The sequence below is a fragment of the Ramularia collo-cygni genome (genome assembly GCF_900074925.1).
Source record: "Ramularia collo-cygni strain URUG2 genome assembly, contig: RCC_scaffold26, whole genome shotgun sequence".
Taxonomy (NCBI): domain Eukaryota; kingdom Fungi; phylum Ascomycota; class Dothideomycetes; order Mycosphaerellales; family Mycosphaerellaceae; genus Ramularia; species Ramularia collo-cygni.
In genome coordinates, this window is record NW_019716280.1 from 194,166 (window position 1) to 209,708 (window position 15,543).

General features: G+C 51.8%; 7 protein-coding genes; 1 reads left to right on the forward strand and 6 right to left on the reverse strand.

Annotated features, from left to right (window-relative positions):
- Window positions 1-30: 30 nt before the first annotated feature.
- On the reverse strand, window positions 31-765 carry RCC_11053 (related to pyrazinamidase/nicotinamidase; the record flags this gene model as incomplete). XM_023776280.1 has 2 exons in its annotated part: window positions 31-427; window positions 488-765. The coding sequence occupies 2 exons, from the start codon at window positions 763-765 to the stop codon at window positions 31-33; spliced, it is 675 nt and encodes a 224-aa protein (XP_023632048.1).
- Window positions 766-1,942: 1,177 nt separating this feature from the next.
- RCC_11054 (uncharacterized protein) lies at window positions 1,943-3,196 on the reverse strand (the record flags this gene model as incomplete). XM_023776281.1 has 2 exons in its annotated part: window positions 1,943-2,009; window positions 2,061-3,196. The coding sequence occupies 2 exons, from the start codon at window positions 3,194-3,196 to the stop codon at window positions 1,943-1,945; spliced, it is 1,203 nt and encodes a 400-aa protein (XP_023632049.1).
- A 1,090-nt stretch (window positions 3,197-4,286) lies between these two features.
- On the reverse strand, window positions 4,287-6,207 carry RCC_11055 (uncharacterized protein; the record flags this gene model as incomplete). XM_023776282.1 has 4 exons in its annotated part: window positions 4,287-5,068; window positions 5,127-5,346; window positions 5,402-5,511; window positions 5,568-6,207. 4 exons carry the CDS (start codon window positions 6,205-6,207, stop codon window positions 4,287-4,289), a joined length of 1,752 nt encoding a protein of 583 aa, XP_023632050.1.
- A 3,857-nt stretch (window positions 6,208-10,064) lies between these two features.
- Window positions 10,065-11,359, reverse strand: RCC_11056 (uncharacterized protein; the record flags this gene model as incomplete). XM_023776283.1 has 5 exons in its annotated part: window positions 10,065-10,079; window positions 10,142-10,175; window positions 10,231-10,694; window positions 10,746-10,870; window positions 10,936-11,359. The coding sequence occupies 5 exons, from the start codon at window positions 11,357-11,359 to the stop codon at window positions 10,065-10,067; spliced, it is 1,062 nt and encodes a 353-aa protein (XP_023632051.1).
- Window positions 11,360-12,119: 760 nt separating this feature from the next.
- On the reverse strand, window positions 12,120-12,326 carry RCC_11057 (uncharacterized protein; the record flags this gene model as incomplete). XM_023776284.1 has 2 exons in its annotated part: window positions 12,120-12,196; window positions 12,248-12,326. The coding sequence occupies 2 exons, from the start codon at window positions 12,324-12,326 to the stop codon at window positions 12,120-12,122; spliced, it is 156 nt and encodes a 51-aa protein (XP_023632052.1).
- Window positions 12,327-13,707: 1,381 nt separating this feature from the next.
- Window positions 13,708-14,001, reverse strand: RCC_11058 (probable Molybdopterin synthase sulfur carrier subunit; the record flags this gene model as incomplete). The annotated part of the gene is made up of 1 exon (XM_023776285.1): window positions 13,708-14,001. One exon carries the CDS (start codon window positions 13,999-14,001, stop codon window positions 13,708-13,710), a length of 294 nt encoding a protein of 97 aa, XP_023632053.1.
- A 388-nt stretch (window positions 14,002-14,389) lies between these two features.
- Window positions 14,390-14,893, forward strand: RCC_11059 (uncharacterized protein; the record flags this gene model as incomplete). The annotated part of the gene is made up of 1 exon (XM_023776286.1): window positions 14,390-14,893. The coding sequence occupies one exon, from the start codon at window positions 14,390-14,392 to the stop codon at window positions 14,891-14,893; it is 504 nt and encodes a 167-aa protein (XP_023632054.1).
- Between the last annotated feature and the right edge of the window lie 650 nt (window positions 14,894-15,543).

Consider the following 15,543-nt stretch of genomic DNA (forward strand, 5'->3'; position numbering starts at 1 on the left):
GATACTGACTTGGCTCGATTCCGACGCAGATCATGGCAGATCTTCAGAATCTGAGCGGATAATCACAACACCTCGATCCAGCAGACCTTTCTGGCATGCCTCCGCCGACTCAGTGGCGGACTTTGTTGCATCCTCAATCACAAAAGTCTTGTATCCAAGCTCCACGGCGTCCAGCGCCGTATGTTTGACACAGAAATCGTAAGCTAGTCCGACAACATACAAGTCTGTGATGCCTGCTTCTTTCATAATTTCATCGAGATTGGTCATGGACACCGATGGCTCGCGGAAGGGTGGGCCAAAGCCAGAGTAAGATTCACATCTGATATCCATGCCTTTGTCGATGATGTGAGAAAATCTGTCTTGATGAAGCTCGGGAATGATTTCGCAGCCGGGTGTGTCTTGAACGCAGTGGTCTGGCCAGAGGRGACTTGGAATCAATCGAAATCAGTGGAAGTCATTCATTCTTGGGGAAAACGGTTGAACGTACGTGGTTTGCGTTTCACTTTCATTCTCTGGATTCTTGATCGTGTGTGTTGAAGCGAAAGCTGTCTTGTCGACATGATTTGATGCAAAGGAGATGTGATCGGGTGGATGGAAGTCTCTGGTGGCAATTCTCAGCACAAACCCCGGGCGTGCCATCAGGTCGTTGATGATGGGCGCAATTCCTCGACCGCCTTTGACTGCCAGAGAACCGTTTGGCTCGCAAAAGTCTTCTTGCATGTCGATGATCGCGAGAGCCGCTTTGCGCGTTGGAGAGGATGCCATTGTTGGTGTTTGTCGAGATGACATTGGCGATGCCAGTCTTCGGAGGATACGAATAGGTACGCAGTGAAGTTACTGCCTTCAATTTGGCTTGGAACTGATTGCCTCCAGTTTGGTTCTGTGTGTGTGGGTGGGTATTGACAGGAAGATGCAGGTGTAGCAAACGTGCAAGGGCTGGGGGATGTTCCTGGGCATCGGAATTAACTCCGGACTTGGCTTGGCAGTGATGCCTGCCTCACTGYCCCTTTTCCACAACATCACTTTCAACGAGGTCGGATTTTCAAGAGTTCTTCCCCTCCAAATTCTGTGGCTTATAGATCACCAAGGTGAAATCTGAGGGCTGGACATTTGCACCGCAAAACTTGCTGATACAAATACGAGATTCATTCAGCATTCACTTCTAATCCCCCTTTCTTCACAGGAAACATGATAATAGCGATGCAATCTGTCCTCCAAATCCGCTCTTTAATACCCACGATGACATTCGACCCAAACCAGGTTTCACACGTACTTTCACATTCCAAGCTACTAACCAAGCATTAACAAGTAGAACGATTACACACACCATCAGAGCACATAGTCCATTACACTTATCCACACATCTCAGCTCAAGTTGAGAAACTAGTCATTCCCCTTCATAAAATTGAGCCCGTCTATCAGCCGAAAAATCACGCCTAACGTGGCACCATCTCCGCAAAGCACGAGACTTTTGTACATTTTACAGAGAATCAAACAGCTTAGAAATAAATGTCTCTTGTGTATACGCAAGGCTTTCACATAGCCATTCCAGACAGTTTTGCCCAAGCTAAACTAGACCTCCCGTGCTTCCCAATCTTTCCATCGAAAAGATATGAGCTTGAGCTGTCCATAGCTGCCCACCCCTATAGAACAACAAAGAGATATCTCGAAAGCAGAAGCTCCCATACTAAATTCGATTTCCATGCGTCTAGTACTGTTTTCATGGGCATAGAGAGAGACCTCGAGTCATATTAACAAGTCATACTTGTGCTAATCAACATCACCTAAACGCTGTGAGCATCGCTTAATCTTGCCAAGCTTCCATTCTCCGAGTTGAACGTACGCTGTGTTATTTTTGGAAAGAATCACCCCTTTTGCATCATGGAAGAATGTCAACATACAGCACTCGCTACTTTATGCCCATTCCGAACGTATAGAGTGGCTACTCATAGCCAGTTCGTGAAGACTGAGATACAAAGCGAAGTCCAAATTGTGTTATTACGGCGTATCTTTCATGACGCAAGAGAGTCTACTTCACACACAGGTGAATCTCAACATACAATTTTCTCTCCCCACTCCTGACGATCACAGGGTCCAAATACCTGCAAAGTTGCTCCTCGCTGCACATAAAGTGAAGTTTCTCCACCTGGAGTGCCTGCGGCATCACCCAAACATCCATACGCCAACGCCCCTCATTCTCCTCCAGTATCCGTGACTCTCTCTCCGAAGAGCACGCGTCATACACATTACCAAGCAAGCCCTTGCACAGCGTACCAGCCGTCATACGAGAGTCTACAACTTCCAACCAATCGACCGGCATCTTGATGGTTCCAGCGTGTATTCTCTGAAGCCCGTTGACCATTCTAATGGCCAGAGATACGTTGCAATTCGGGATATCATCGACTCCGTCCTTTGCTTGATATGGGAGAAATGTAACTGGAGGTAGACGAGGTACTCCAGACTCTTCTGCTGCTCCCAATATCATCCTCGCTTGAAGAGTCTCTCCGATCTTGTCCATTCTTTCCTCATGAGTTCTGATGTCTTTATAAGGAGCGACCCACTTCCAGGGGATTTTGTCAACTTCACCTTTCGTGTGGAYATGGTCCTCAGCACGACCAATGGCAACTCCATTGATGGTTCTCTGCGGCACCAGGATTGGACGACGCTCAGTCTCGTCGTTTGGATCCTGGTTGTACGGCAGTAAAACTGAGATGGTCATTGGCTCGTGCTGCTGCTCGTCATGCTCTGTCTCCGTAGCGGTTGTCTTGCAGGTGCCATAGCGATGGTACATGATGGGTGCCTCCTGTAATTTGCCAGATCCTAGACTCGACGGGACAGCAGGGATACTTCCAACCCAGACATCAATCTCAACGATCGGCTCGCCATCTGGAGCTTCAGTACTAAGTAGGAGATCCTCGATCATCTCTAGTCGCCACCTGCCGTTGTCTCTTGCGATGTAGTCTCTTTCATCACGTACATCGCCATACACGAAAGAGGCGGTAGTGTGGATCATTTTATCTTGGCTGAGGAGATGCTGTTCGTATTCCCTGTAATTTGAGTGTCTGACATGTAGTATCCAATCACTCAAGTGGCTCATGAAGTCCGGCATGGATGTCTTGAGATTGTTTCCGGTCGACTCCCAGATGCTGTTCTTCCAAAGTTTGGTGTCTGTTTCGTCCTTGAATTTCATGCGCATGATGACTCTCGCTCCTGCTCCTGAGCGCGTTTCTGGCGGTGTCAAGTCGGTCATCCTGTATTTGTGTCTTCGAAGCCGTTCTTGAGCATACAATGGATACGTCGATGGCGCTTCTGAGGGTGTTGTTGGACGTCTTTCCTAGACAAGAGGTGTGTTTGCCTGGGGAACGAAGTTTTCTCTTCCAGCTTCGAGGCCCCTCCCGCTTTGGCCTTGCTCGCCGCTTCAGCGGAGTCTTCCGGAAGATGACGAAAAGAATAGGGGTAACAATAGCGGCGGGCGTAGACAATGAAGCAGTCTCTACTAGAGTGATCGAAATGTCTAGCAAAGGCAGTGCTCTCCTAGCGATGTGACGTTTGCTGAACAGACAGCGAGCATGGCCGCGAATTTTCTTCGAGAGGCTCGAGCGATGAAGATGTAACCGAACTGCGCGCAGCACTGCCTTCTTTTCAGACGCTCTTGTGTTCGCTCCTTCTGAGCATGTTGTTATACCTACCCTTGGCGACGTGACTACCCTACCTGCTGGGGGTTACCTTATCTTTGTATATCTTATGCGCAGGTCTTTCTAGAGCCCAAGGAAACCGAACTCTGATCAATCAGCGACGGGTGGCAATCCAAGGTTCCGAGGAGGAGGTAGGCGCAGCAGCCTAGATAGATGTGAATGATCTGACGCCAGCGATCGCTCCTTTCCCATTCCCACTAGTGAGAAAATCAAAAAGCGGGTGTTTCGTGCTGGCAGGCCGCGAGATTTATACGCTCATGACAATAGTCCGTCTCGATTTCGTCGAGAGCTTGAGAGCGAGAGCTCCGCTTACCACCGCGGACTGCACCTCCTAACATCGCGGGCTGCACATCCTAGTATGATTCGGAATGGATATGGACGGAATCTGGCATGTCCCTGGATGCCCGTCATCTTCACACGACGAGAAGTCCTCGAGTTTTGCAGTCCAGGTCCAACAAGGATGCTTCAGATCAATTCAACGCACCGAATACAACAACCTGCGAGACGAGGCAGCTAAAAGAGGCATGAAAGTCGTTTTGTTACATTTCTGTCACGTTTCCGTCGTGTATTTGTTATCTAAAAAGGACTTTTCTACTTGCCAAACTTGTCTGCTKGCCATCTTCGGCGCCAGCCAGGTCCATAAATATATACCACGGGGATCATGAATGCGAAAGCAGTGATGATACCAGTGTATACCATCATGGTCCTGAGGTAACCCATGGAAGCGACCCACTCGCTCACGTAAAAGCTCAGCACAAAGGCAATAATGCATCGGAAAGATGCAATGTTGACCAATGCCGGTCCTGCCAAGTGGGGATAGCACTCCAACACATAGACCGCACCGACGGTGTTTGCGCCCAGGAATCCAAAAGCCATCAGGCCCAGGCCGAAGAGGAAGAGTGCCCAGCTGTAGTTCGCTGGTGTTTCTCCACAGACGCCGAAAATGATGGATCCARCAATGGCGCAGATGGTGGGGAAGATGAGGTTCAGAAGCTGGTTTTCTGGAGAGCGCGTTCCAGTCTTGCGTGCGGCCATGTTGGCGACTTTGTCTGCAAGCGTGCCGGTAAACCCAGCGACACAGACGGCGGCAATGAGCAGAGGAATCAAGCACAAGCCTATGTTGAGGAACGGCCATGACCAAGGTTGGGTGATGAGCGCTGGAGCAACGGTATATCCAGCTGCAAAGGCGCATGCAATCATGGCACTGTTGAGCATGGTGATGAACAGGATCTGGGGGTAGAAGAAGGTACGCAATGTGTCGAGGAAAGCGTTCCAGCCTTTTCGCCATTCTGGCTTGCCGTCCAAGATTGCAATGTCAGTCTTGAAGGTGCGAGGAGTGAAGATGGTGGTAGTYTCTTTCCGAGGAATCCCGTCTGGTTAATGAAATGTCAGCCAAATAATTTGTTAAAAACGCCCTGAGAACAGGCTTACCCATCTCCGCACGAGTGCGTTGCCATCGTGTTTCCGGCATGAAGAAGAACACGCCGACCAAGAAAACACTTGCAGCGATGGCGGTGATGAAGTACACCCATCGCCAGCTCATGTAGATGATGATGTATGGCGCTGCGATTCCCAGACCAATGATGATGATTCCCTGAGCGGCGAAAACACCACTGATCCAAGTGTTACGCTCATGAACGTACACCATGTCCTGCGACAGCTTTAGCAAAAATTTGGCATACTCACAACAAGCGCACAATACTGACCTGGATCATGAAAGGGATCAAGCTCTCCACAGTACCGGCTCCCAATGCTTGAATACAACGAGCGCCGAGATGGCTACCCAGAGAGTGACTGCATCCTGCCCAAATGGCACCTGTGACTTGTCAGACGCGTGATTCCATAGAATTGGGATTCGTCGAGCGAACTTAYYTYYKWYRRYRATMMSGCSACMWCCGAGAWCTACACTTCTCCGTCCGAGCGAAATAGCCAGTGGGATCAGAGCCAGGTTGGAAACTCCCATCATCAATACCGGCAAAGAAGCGAGAAGGTAGATCTGCCAGATGGGTGGTGCGTTGGGGAAGAGCGTCTTGTTCTGGAGAGTGCTCAATGGATCGGTTCCAGCGGGCAGACCTCCCAGGTTCTCGGTCAAATATTTGAGGAATTTGGGGTTGACGCCAGCGTATTCCAATGCAAAGACTGGAAGCATGGCGCCGAGGATCAACTCTGCGGACGCTGCCAGTGCTCCGAACAAACAGAGTGAACCAACTCCAACGAGTTTGCGTGTGGTACTCAGATTGAGAGGATCCCGGGGGTCCGCGGTGGGCGCGGGTTGCCTGACGAGGTTACCGTCGCGATCATAGAGTCGTCCATCGTGTGATTGCTCAAAGGTCGTAACAGTGGGTTCGACTGCGGCGAGGGCTTCTTTGTTGGGCAAAGTGGACATTGAAGTGTCCTGAGTTGCCCATTGGCTCAGCTTCTCCTCATATCTGGTGCTGCTGCCCGTGCTGGGTTGCCGAGACGAGTGCATTGAGGAGTCATTCATGGTGAAGTCCCTCGGGTCCACGGCCATGGTGGAAGGTGATGTTGTGTTTGTTGCTCGTTGCGCGACGCGCGAAGATGCGTTGGAGATGTGGACTGTGGATAGACAGCAGTCAGGAGAAGGACGGTGTCACAAGACAATCAACGGCTTCCGAAACAATAACGGCCAATAAGCTCGACCAGGGATCAAGGACCTAGTGGAAAACTAGTTCGGGAAGTGCCACGCGAGGCTTAGCCAGGGTTCGTCCGCAAGAGTGTGAAGGGATCCAAAAATCGCACAAAGTCCGGCGAGACAACGACTCTTTCATATAACAAGATTACTCAAGGTCTCGGCAGAGATGCATGAGACCAAATCCCATCACACGAACGAAGTGGGTGAGAGTTGCAGCTTGAACCATGCTCGGCTTGTAGATCGTCAATTGACAAGCAACGAAGATGCGAGCGGCCTCGGTCTCGCGCCCTTGAGCTTCCAAGCTTTTCTCCTGTTTCAACCGGCCGCATATCGACGACAGCGCTGATTGGACAGTCGGGCACTTCGGGATCTACTTTGCAGCAGATCCTGGCCCACCTTGGTAGCAGATCGTGTCCAATCTTGGCAGTTCTGCGGAGAACTGCGCAGAGACTCCAAGAGTCCACCTCTCCTCCACTTTTGTCGAGCTTCTGGCTTCACGTAGCCTTTCCGATCGTCCAACGGCGTCGATGTTGGGCGGTGTACCGTGTGTGCTTCCARGCAGATCCTGCGTGGTGGGTCGTGCTTACTCTGTCTTTGCGGACCTGACAAACCCTTCACTTGGGACTCTTCACTTGAAAGTCGAGCGCAAGTTTCGAATGCACCTGGATCATCACTCAGCGTCTTTCCCACGCCGGCTGCGACCCGTGGAGCCCTGACTCCGACTCATGACTGCCTTCGACGGTTGGGAAGGCTGCTGAGTCGACAAGCCTTCAAGCGTTGAACCGTCCCTGCCTATAAGTCTAAACGTTAGATGCGCTTAATTCCGGGAGAGGTTGATGAGAGAACTTGAGAGAACGTTTTGCTGTTTCTCGCTGTCGGCACGGGCGTCAAAYTCCCCGAGGCCAACAACAACAAGAACACTGCCGTGGAAGTAACAGACCTTGGGCAAAAAGAATGGAAGCTTTGTGCCCTAGAAGGGTATAAGCAGCAGAAGAGGCATGCACAACTTTCCTGCCATCATCGCCGAGGAAGACGATCATTCTCTGCATTCAACACGAGTGCAGCTCTCTAAGCTGCATGATGTGCGTCTGATGTCGTAGGTTGTCTGGCCTAGTGAGTAACAGTGACTGTATGTACATATCCAAATGCCGAGGTGGCTCAGCGAAATGTTCTTAACGGATCGACTTCTTGCTTCATATCGGTGGCAGTGGAAAGATCTGTGAGGAGGCTCGGTCGATGATAGTGGTACACAGCAGCGGTACCAGCGCGTACCGAACTAAAGGTGATGCTTTGCTGGTCCTGCTTGGGTTTGCTGGGTGGTACAGCTTTGCAGAAGCGCATCATCAGTAGTAACTTAGCGGAGCCATTGGCATTGGATACCCTCGGAGCGATGACTTCCCGGCAAGCTCATATCGACCCTGCTATCCAATTTTTGGAGAAAATGAAGGTCTACCGAGCCATAATCTTGAGGAAAGCCGTTTGGATACTTGTCCCGTCGTCACATCCTTCTTCCTCTCCCTGTCAGCCTGTCAATGCTCCTCTCGAACGGCACTTTTGCCCTTCCATCATGATCGTACGCTCATCCATCCGTGGCCAACTCAAATTTGCGCCATGATCGTCCATCATGATCGTCCATCGTCCACGGTTCTAGATGTCATCTCCTTGTGTCCATCTCTGTATATACCCAACTATCCACATAGCGGTCTCTTCAGGAATCCTCTCCTCGCCGTCGCCATCCCTCCACGATCCCAACTATCCACGCTTCAATGCAAACGGCCCGTTGCAACATGGCTCCCTGGCTGTTCGACTGTACGCCATCTCCTGTACGGCGTTGTTCATGGAAGATGGCTCCAAAGAGATCGAACTGGTTGGACGTCCGGCCCATCCACCTGCTCGACCGCGTTGCAGGTTCGATTCGAGCGTGGCCTCTGGAGCTGAATGTTCTACTGTCAAGTCAGTGCTCTACTCCTCGATTGGTGCCGCACTGTACTTCCACAGGACATCAAGAGAGTGTCTTCTGCTAGATGAGAACAATAAGCATGGGTTGCCATCTACGTCCTGACAAGCCCTCGAGTCGAATGCCCTACCTTCGCGTTCTCATGGAATTGTCAGTCGGTTATAGAACGCGTCTTCGCGAGCTGCAAGCAATGTCTTGAGACGGTAAGTAGAAGAGAGGACTTCGTTGTTCGATTATATTAGCTGCCACTGCAAAAGGAGCCTGCAGCAGGCACCGACAGTATGTGCCAGGCTCCATGATACCATTCCTCTACTGTACAAGATCTCAGCTTGTTGTCAGCCCAGAAGAGACAGACGTAGCTCCCAGGGGCGCAACAACAGCTTGCCGGGAGCCGTAACAAAGCTCGGGCTCCCTAGAAAGATCTTTTCCAAGCCCACACAAACAGCTTCGCGTATTCCTTTCATCACAACCGTCAACATCAACGCCAAAATGGCGAACACCGCGACCGAGCAGACGCTGATCATCCACCGCGAGAAGCTCACCCCGGGGGATGGCTTGCCAGGTGATGAGCTCACCGACGCTCAGATCCAGCTCCTGGAGCTCTTCCAGCTCACCATTGCCAACACGGCACTGGTGTCCTTCACCGCGGTGCCCGACGACCATCTCCCGATTCCGAGGGAGAAGGCCATCTACGAAGCGAACGTCGCCCGCTTCCAGCGCGTCGTTCGCGAACACATCGCGGCGCGAATCACGGCGGACAATGCACGACTCCTCGCCCTCGCTGCCGCGATTCCTTTGCCTGCCGACCCTGTCCGTTCCCGTTTGGCCAACGAGTATGATGGCAAGCGCGTGGGTGCTGTATGTTCTTCCACTATCGCTGCCGCTGAGACCTTGGAACTGACGTCCTCCTAGTCCACTGGCGGTTTGGACGTTGTTCCTGGCGTGAATGCAGCTCCTTTGCCTGCCGACGCTACTCGTTCGCGTCTGGCCAACGAGTATGATGGCGAGCGCATGGGTGTCGTATGTTCTTCCACTATCGCTGCCACTGAGACCTTGGAACTGACGTCTTCCTAGTCCACTGGCGGCGGTTCGGACATTGCTCCGGGCGTGAATGCAGCCCCTGTGCAGCCATCACGCGTTGTAAGCCTTTGCTTCGTGAAAACTGCCCAGAGTTCGGCACTAACTTTCTTCCAGGCTGCCACTCTCGCCGCTGTCCCCGTTTCGCTCGCCGTCTCTGCGCAGTCGTCGGCTGTTGTACGTATTACGAATGTAGGACCTGTGAGACTTGACGGCTGACCAACACTCAGGAGACCGACGACGTCCTTCCCGGTGCATGATGAAGGGTTGGAGGAAGTGAGGAAAGGGCCAGAAGGTGGTCCACGAAGACACGTGGGACAGAGAGCTTCCATCGGATGTCACTGTGGCCAGGCGTGACCAGCGTGAGAATTGCCCTCAATCCAGGATCATTTCAGACTTTCCACATCTACCGGTTTGACTACACCGCCCCTGATTGTATATTTCCGCGTAAGCGGCGGCATAGTTCCCCACTGGTCTCCGGAAGCATTGACCATCCGTGGAGTAACTGGTGACTGGGAGTCCAACGTGTCCATGTCTGTGTCGTACGCCACCTTCCTTTCGGGTCGTTGTGCCAGTTCAAAAGAAGGCAGGCGGGTCCTGTTGGAGCCGCTCAAGGTACCTGCTGCGACACGGCGAACACAGCGATTGATCAAACCGGCCATTGCTGGCATGCAGCAGCAGATCATGCTGACATACACTTCGACMTGAATATCGTTAGTACGTTATTTTGAGGCCAGTATGTTCTTCATTAATGCTTACGATGCTCCAAAATCCACAGGGAAGAAAGTCCCAGCTGCAAGGTACAGGTTAGCGGGCGCACCTCCATGTTGTTGAGAGGGAAATCATACGTGATGTTCCTCGCTGTGGTGAGGTTTTGCAGCGTGAACAGGCGCGTAACGGAGCAGCCTGTGGCGATGAGTCCGACCAGAAAGCATGAGCAAATTCCAATCTTCTGTCTCCTGGACACATCCAACTGGAGAAGTTTTGGGATCGGCAACGCGATCACAATGAGATCGAAAATAACGTTCAGACCACCATAAGCGTATGCAGCTGCCACCCTGTTGATACAGGTTCCATTGCCGGTATTTGCGTACTTCCACGCGTTCGAGATGGGGTGACATGCGAAGATCATGGCCAAAGAGCATGCGAGTGCGGCCCCGACCAAAAGAAATCCCATGGTCCAGCATAGTCGCCGGAAGGTTGTATAGCGACAATCGCGACTCGCTGGCCATACACGGAGATAGAGAGCGATGAGTGATAGTTTCGTAGTGAAGGCGGCTGCGATGTACATCGGTATGGCGATGTAGAACCACTGTGTGCCAGTCAGTAATGGGGATGCAAAGGAGATGTTGGAGCTACCAACCTTTGCGTAGTTTACAACATCCTCAATCTCCAGCATCCAAGTGTCTTTTCCTGAGCCGTATCCAACCTCTTTTGTGACCGCTACAGTCATACCCACGACCGGAATGAAGCAGACGAGAACAATGGCTGCGTGAGATCATAATTAGCATTTAGTCGTCCACGAGCTATCAACAGAGGCGAGCACTCCTTACCGTCATCCCAGCTAAGCCCGGCTCCTTTCAAATAAGGCCATCGAGAAAGAAATCGTGCGAGCAAAAAGAAGGATGCCACGCTGAAAAGGGCGTATGAGATACCAGTCGCCAGCGTACCAAGATTCCGGTCTCTTGGCCAATCACATGTCAACGCCTGGAATTTCAGGCCTTCGAGCGCCTCGCGCAGCTCGGGGCATTCTAGCAGAACGCATTGTGACAGCTCGTCCTGCAGCGGGCCTTCTCTTTCACACCAGCAGTCCTCTCCCACCAGACAATTGTACCGCGGAAGAATATCGATTCCACACTGCTTGACACATTCGGGGAGCTCCAGTACTGCGGTTGCGTTGAACGTTCGAGCATTTGACACTCCTGTCATAAGTAATGTGGCAGCCAAGCCAGTAAGGAACGTGAGCGTAAAACGCATGATTAGTATTGTTGTAGTGAGCGTGGAGAAAGGAATGAGCGCGGAAAGGAATGAGCGCGGCGAAGCGTGATGGAATAAGGTATTAGGATAGCATTGATGAGGGCGAAGGAGATCCTCCTCGTGGGAAATGGTTGCCCTAGAGGCTTTGAGCTTTGAGCTAGCACCTGCTAGTCTGCGACAAATGGCAAGTTTAAACTTCTCCCTTTTGTATGCAGGAATGATCGGCAGTCTGTTTGAGACTGGAGATGAAGGCTAGTATATAGTGCCGACACTATATTACGATTGGAGCCAGTGGCCAAATAGTGCGATTCCCTTCCAGGACTTGATCGCGCGTAAACTCCACTCGTGTACGGATGTTGTCACCCGCTAGGTAAAAACGACCCCGATGGATGTTTACAGTTCAATGGATGAGTAAATAGGTTCACCAGCGGTCCGACGCACCGTCTGCGTCGTCGTTGTAGCTGAAGAAGACACCGCCGCAGTCGCTAGTGTACCTGGCGGATGGCTGCTAGATCTGGACCTGATTGGGCGACCCTTGTGGGAACATGCATAGAACTTGAAGTGGGGGTCTGGTTTGGACGGGCTGGCGCGATCAGCCCGCGGGGTGTGCGAGCGAGAACTTGTCAACATGCTGAGGATTCAATAGCGAGGCCTTCATTTGGTGGTATCCATGCGCACCGCTGTATCGTGGACAAAGTAAGGTTTTGCTGGGCACGGCGAGTCAGCTGAAATGGCAGCAATGAAAGACTTGCAGCGTCGATCAAGCACAGATTTCACGCTCGAACATGACAAGTATGTGAGGCTTCTGTTGTAAAGGACGTGCAGCCGCGATATCTACTAGTCTCTCGCATCAGCACTATACATCTTTGCAGATTAGAAGATGCTTACACCGACGTTGGTCTTTGCCCGGATATGCTTGATGTGAAACATCTAGTCCTTGACACCGGCACACCCAATTTTGATACATTGCCGTTATACAACTCACTCCGCATATTGGTGATGGGGTATGCAGAATCTTATAGCGCCGGAAGGCGAGTCCGGTGCCCTGAGTCGGAAAACTTTCGGAGCAGCTTCAAGTTGCTATTGGTCGAAATAGAGGCAGACAGTCCGCGGAGAGCTCACACGAGTCGAATCAACGGCAAGACCTTCCGGCGTTGTCAGAAGGCCATGGTCGCGACAACACACCAGCCCTCAAGGTCGAGGACTGAAATGTATGGCAACACAAGATTCAACGGGGCCTTGAGGCAACGCCGACCACGCATCAGCCACAATGTTGCAGATCGAGATGCAAAGCTCCTCGTGCTTAACTCTCGTTGAAGCAATCGCCTGCACAACCGCAACAATACTTGCCGTCGTGCGATGGAATAGAATTGATATGATCGTGGAGGGCCGTGTGAAGGGAGGCCCCAACAAGAAGTCACGGGATCCGCGAAGCAAGGCTGGTCCGCGCTCCTGGTACCGTTCACAGCAAGCTCTCAAGTAATGAAACGCTTCGGACGCTTCTGTAAGAACTGTCATCCTCGATGACAGCGAAGCAGAAAGGAAGCCGACACTTGAACAATGTTTTGGTGCCTCGGGGATGCATTCGTTTCACGAGAGAGGGTCCCGGACACTGGTGAGACCGCGACAGCTTGAGCCATGAACTGGACGTCGGCCGTCAGCCAGCTAGTGTGCGCGCTCGGCACGGCAAGATTGCGAGAAAACATTGCTGGCGCGATGTCTACTGCTAATTCCCATCAGCGAGATCCTCAAGCGTGCTCATGAGAATCGAGGCGTATGTCGTGGCGGAGGGATCAGAGGATTGGCTTTTGTGTGCGTGTAATCAGGGAAACAGCTCGCGAAAGCTGCACTTAGATCATACAAGTAAAGGAAAATACAAATTCATCATTGAAGGCATGTGAAGGCGCGGCAAAAGAGATGTCAGCATACCTGGATTGATTGCGGTAAACCGAGCCCGCATGTCGAACGCACGGTGTGAAAGTCTCTCAATGGAATATCTGAAGATTTCGGGTCAGCACGCAGTCCCAGTACTGTAGATCATGTTGTTGGTAGGATAGGTTCGGCGGGTGGAGTTCAGCGGATTGGCTATGTGTATATGGGAATCATGGTAACAGCTTTCGCTGCACTTAGATCATAAAGTTAAAGGAAAATACGTTATCATCATTAGGTGATATGAGGTGAGAGCGCGGTTCGAGAAGCTTACCTGTCTTGGCGAGTTTCCTCGAAGGTCGTGCAGAAGGCTCCGGGCTACTTTCGGATCCGTCGAGTAGCGGGAACTCGAGAGGCACGGAAGGATGCATATCCAAGCCAAGTGGTGACCAGACGAGAACTCGACAAGCCTGAATGACTCAACCAGAGCTCACGGGCGGTATGATGGCCACTTCATCGCCCGCTTGGATCCTCATGCCCGCATCGCTCTTTGCTGTCTCCTCTTGGACGTCGACGTACTCGAGGTTGACAGTCAATGCACTGCTCTCCAAGACCTTTTGCCTGATGCCCGGGTACATCGCTTCCACAGCCGCGTAAAGCTGRGAAACTAGCATAGGAGCTGGGAAAAAGTCATGCTCTTTGCGGGTGTAAGATGTCGCGGCGGCGAAATAGAGGAGCGTGAAGTTTCCTTGAGGAGCTTTTGGCGATGACATCTAAGGTAAAGAGTCAGTCTCTTGCCATTGACCAGTCATGCATGAGCGTATCGGCGTGGATGGAGGGTTGCGGGTCAGATATGGAAGATGGTATCCACAATGTTGTTCGGGTAATACATGCTATCTTTGGAAGCATCATTCGGGTGAATGCCATGGGATATTTGGGGGAACATGCCTGAGTTTGGGTAAAGGTTAGTGGTGACGTTGGAGTGTGTGTGCGATGGATGAGAAAGCTGGAAATCTCAATCGCAATCTCTGGGATCTTCGGAAGGATGCCTTGGTGCCTGATCAGCCCCCACTCTTCCCGTCATCTTGTGGTGGGACAGTATGACGTTCATCCACTTTACTTTTCGTCCCGAACACAACCAACACCACCAACTCAGCAAAGATGCCGATCAAACCGTCGCCTACAACATGGACACTCCGCTTCAAACAGTCCAACACAACCATTCTCTTGGAAGTCGACCCTCTACAGAAGCTTTCCTTGGTGCGAACTGAGCTCCTGCACGCTCTCCACGAAACCAACCCATCGGGCAAACTCAATGGCCACGAGATTCCCCAAAACGCAGACGAAATCTTGCTGGGACGAGCGATTGATCGCAACAGGCTTGCACTTGGCTACACCGACATCGACAAAGATGCCACCGAGAGCAACGGCGATGTCACGGGCAAAGGCAAGGCGCCGGTGGGAGCTCTCAAAGCGAAGCCAGGGAGTGCCAAGCTTACAGACTGTCCGCAAGGCGCTGGCTTCAGAGATCGAGATGTTGTGGCCTTCAAGTTCCGCGGAGATGAGGATGGCGAGGATGTGGTGGAGAAGTGGGATGTGAAGATCCCCAGCATGGAGGAGACGTATGGGGAAGAAGACGAAGGACTCGGGATGGAGGAGRTTTGAAAGGTGTAATGGATCGAGAGGATGAAAAGGACTGCGGGTGAGATCATACCGGCGGATCATCACTGCGACACGCGTACGAAATGTTACGAAAGCACCCGACAGGTCTACAGACTGGAGGACTATGGATGCTCGGGCAAGGTTCAGCTTCGCAATGAATGGTGAGAAGGATGCGACGTTGATCGCTTCGACGGCTATCGCCTCCAATGCATGACACAAGACGTAGTTTGCCGGTATGGCTACTACACATGCCTGGTACGCCGGATTAGGCATCTCTCAGGGCGCGTTCCATTCTCTGGGCGCAGTCATTGATCGACAGGAGTGGTGTTTGCAGGCTCCTCGACCGCCGCCAAGCATACTGCGTTTGTTGCCATGGGGCATGATTGCCATCCTTCGAGCCAAATGGTCCGTTTTGACAAATCTATCACATCCAAGGCCGTGTCTGAGTCTTCATTGTCTCTTGGTAGCTTTCCCTGGCTAGCTCCTACATTACCGATCGCCGAAGACTTCGACCTGCGCAAACATAGCAAGACATTTTCGTGTCGCTGTCCTCGAACAATGTTTGTGCGGGCCATGGTTTGCATGTCTCACCCTTTGTCCATCCTATCAGGACATGGAGTATGGAAGATATATCAACTCCCAATGTCGACTAT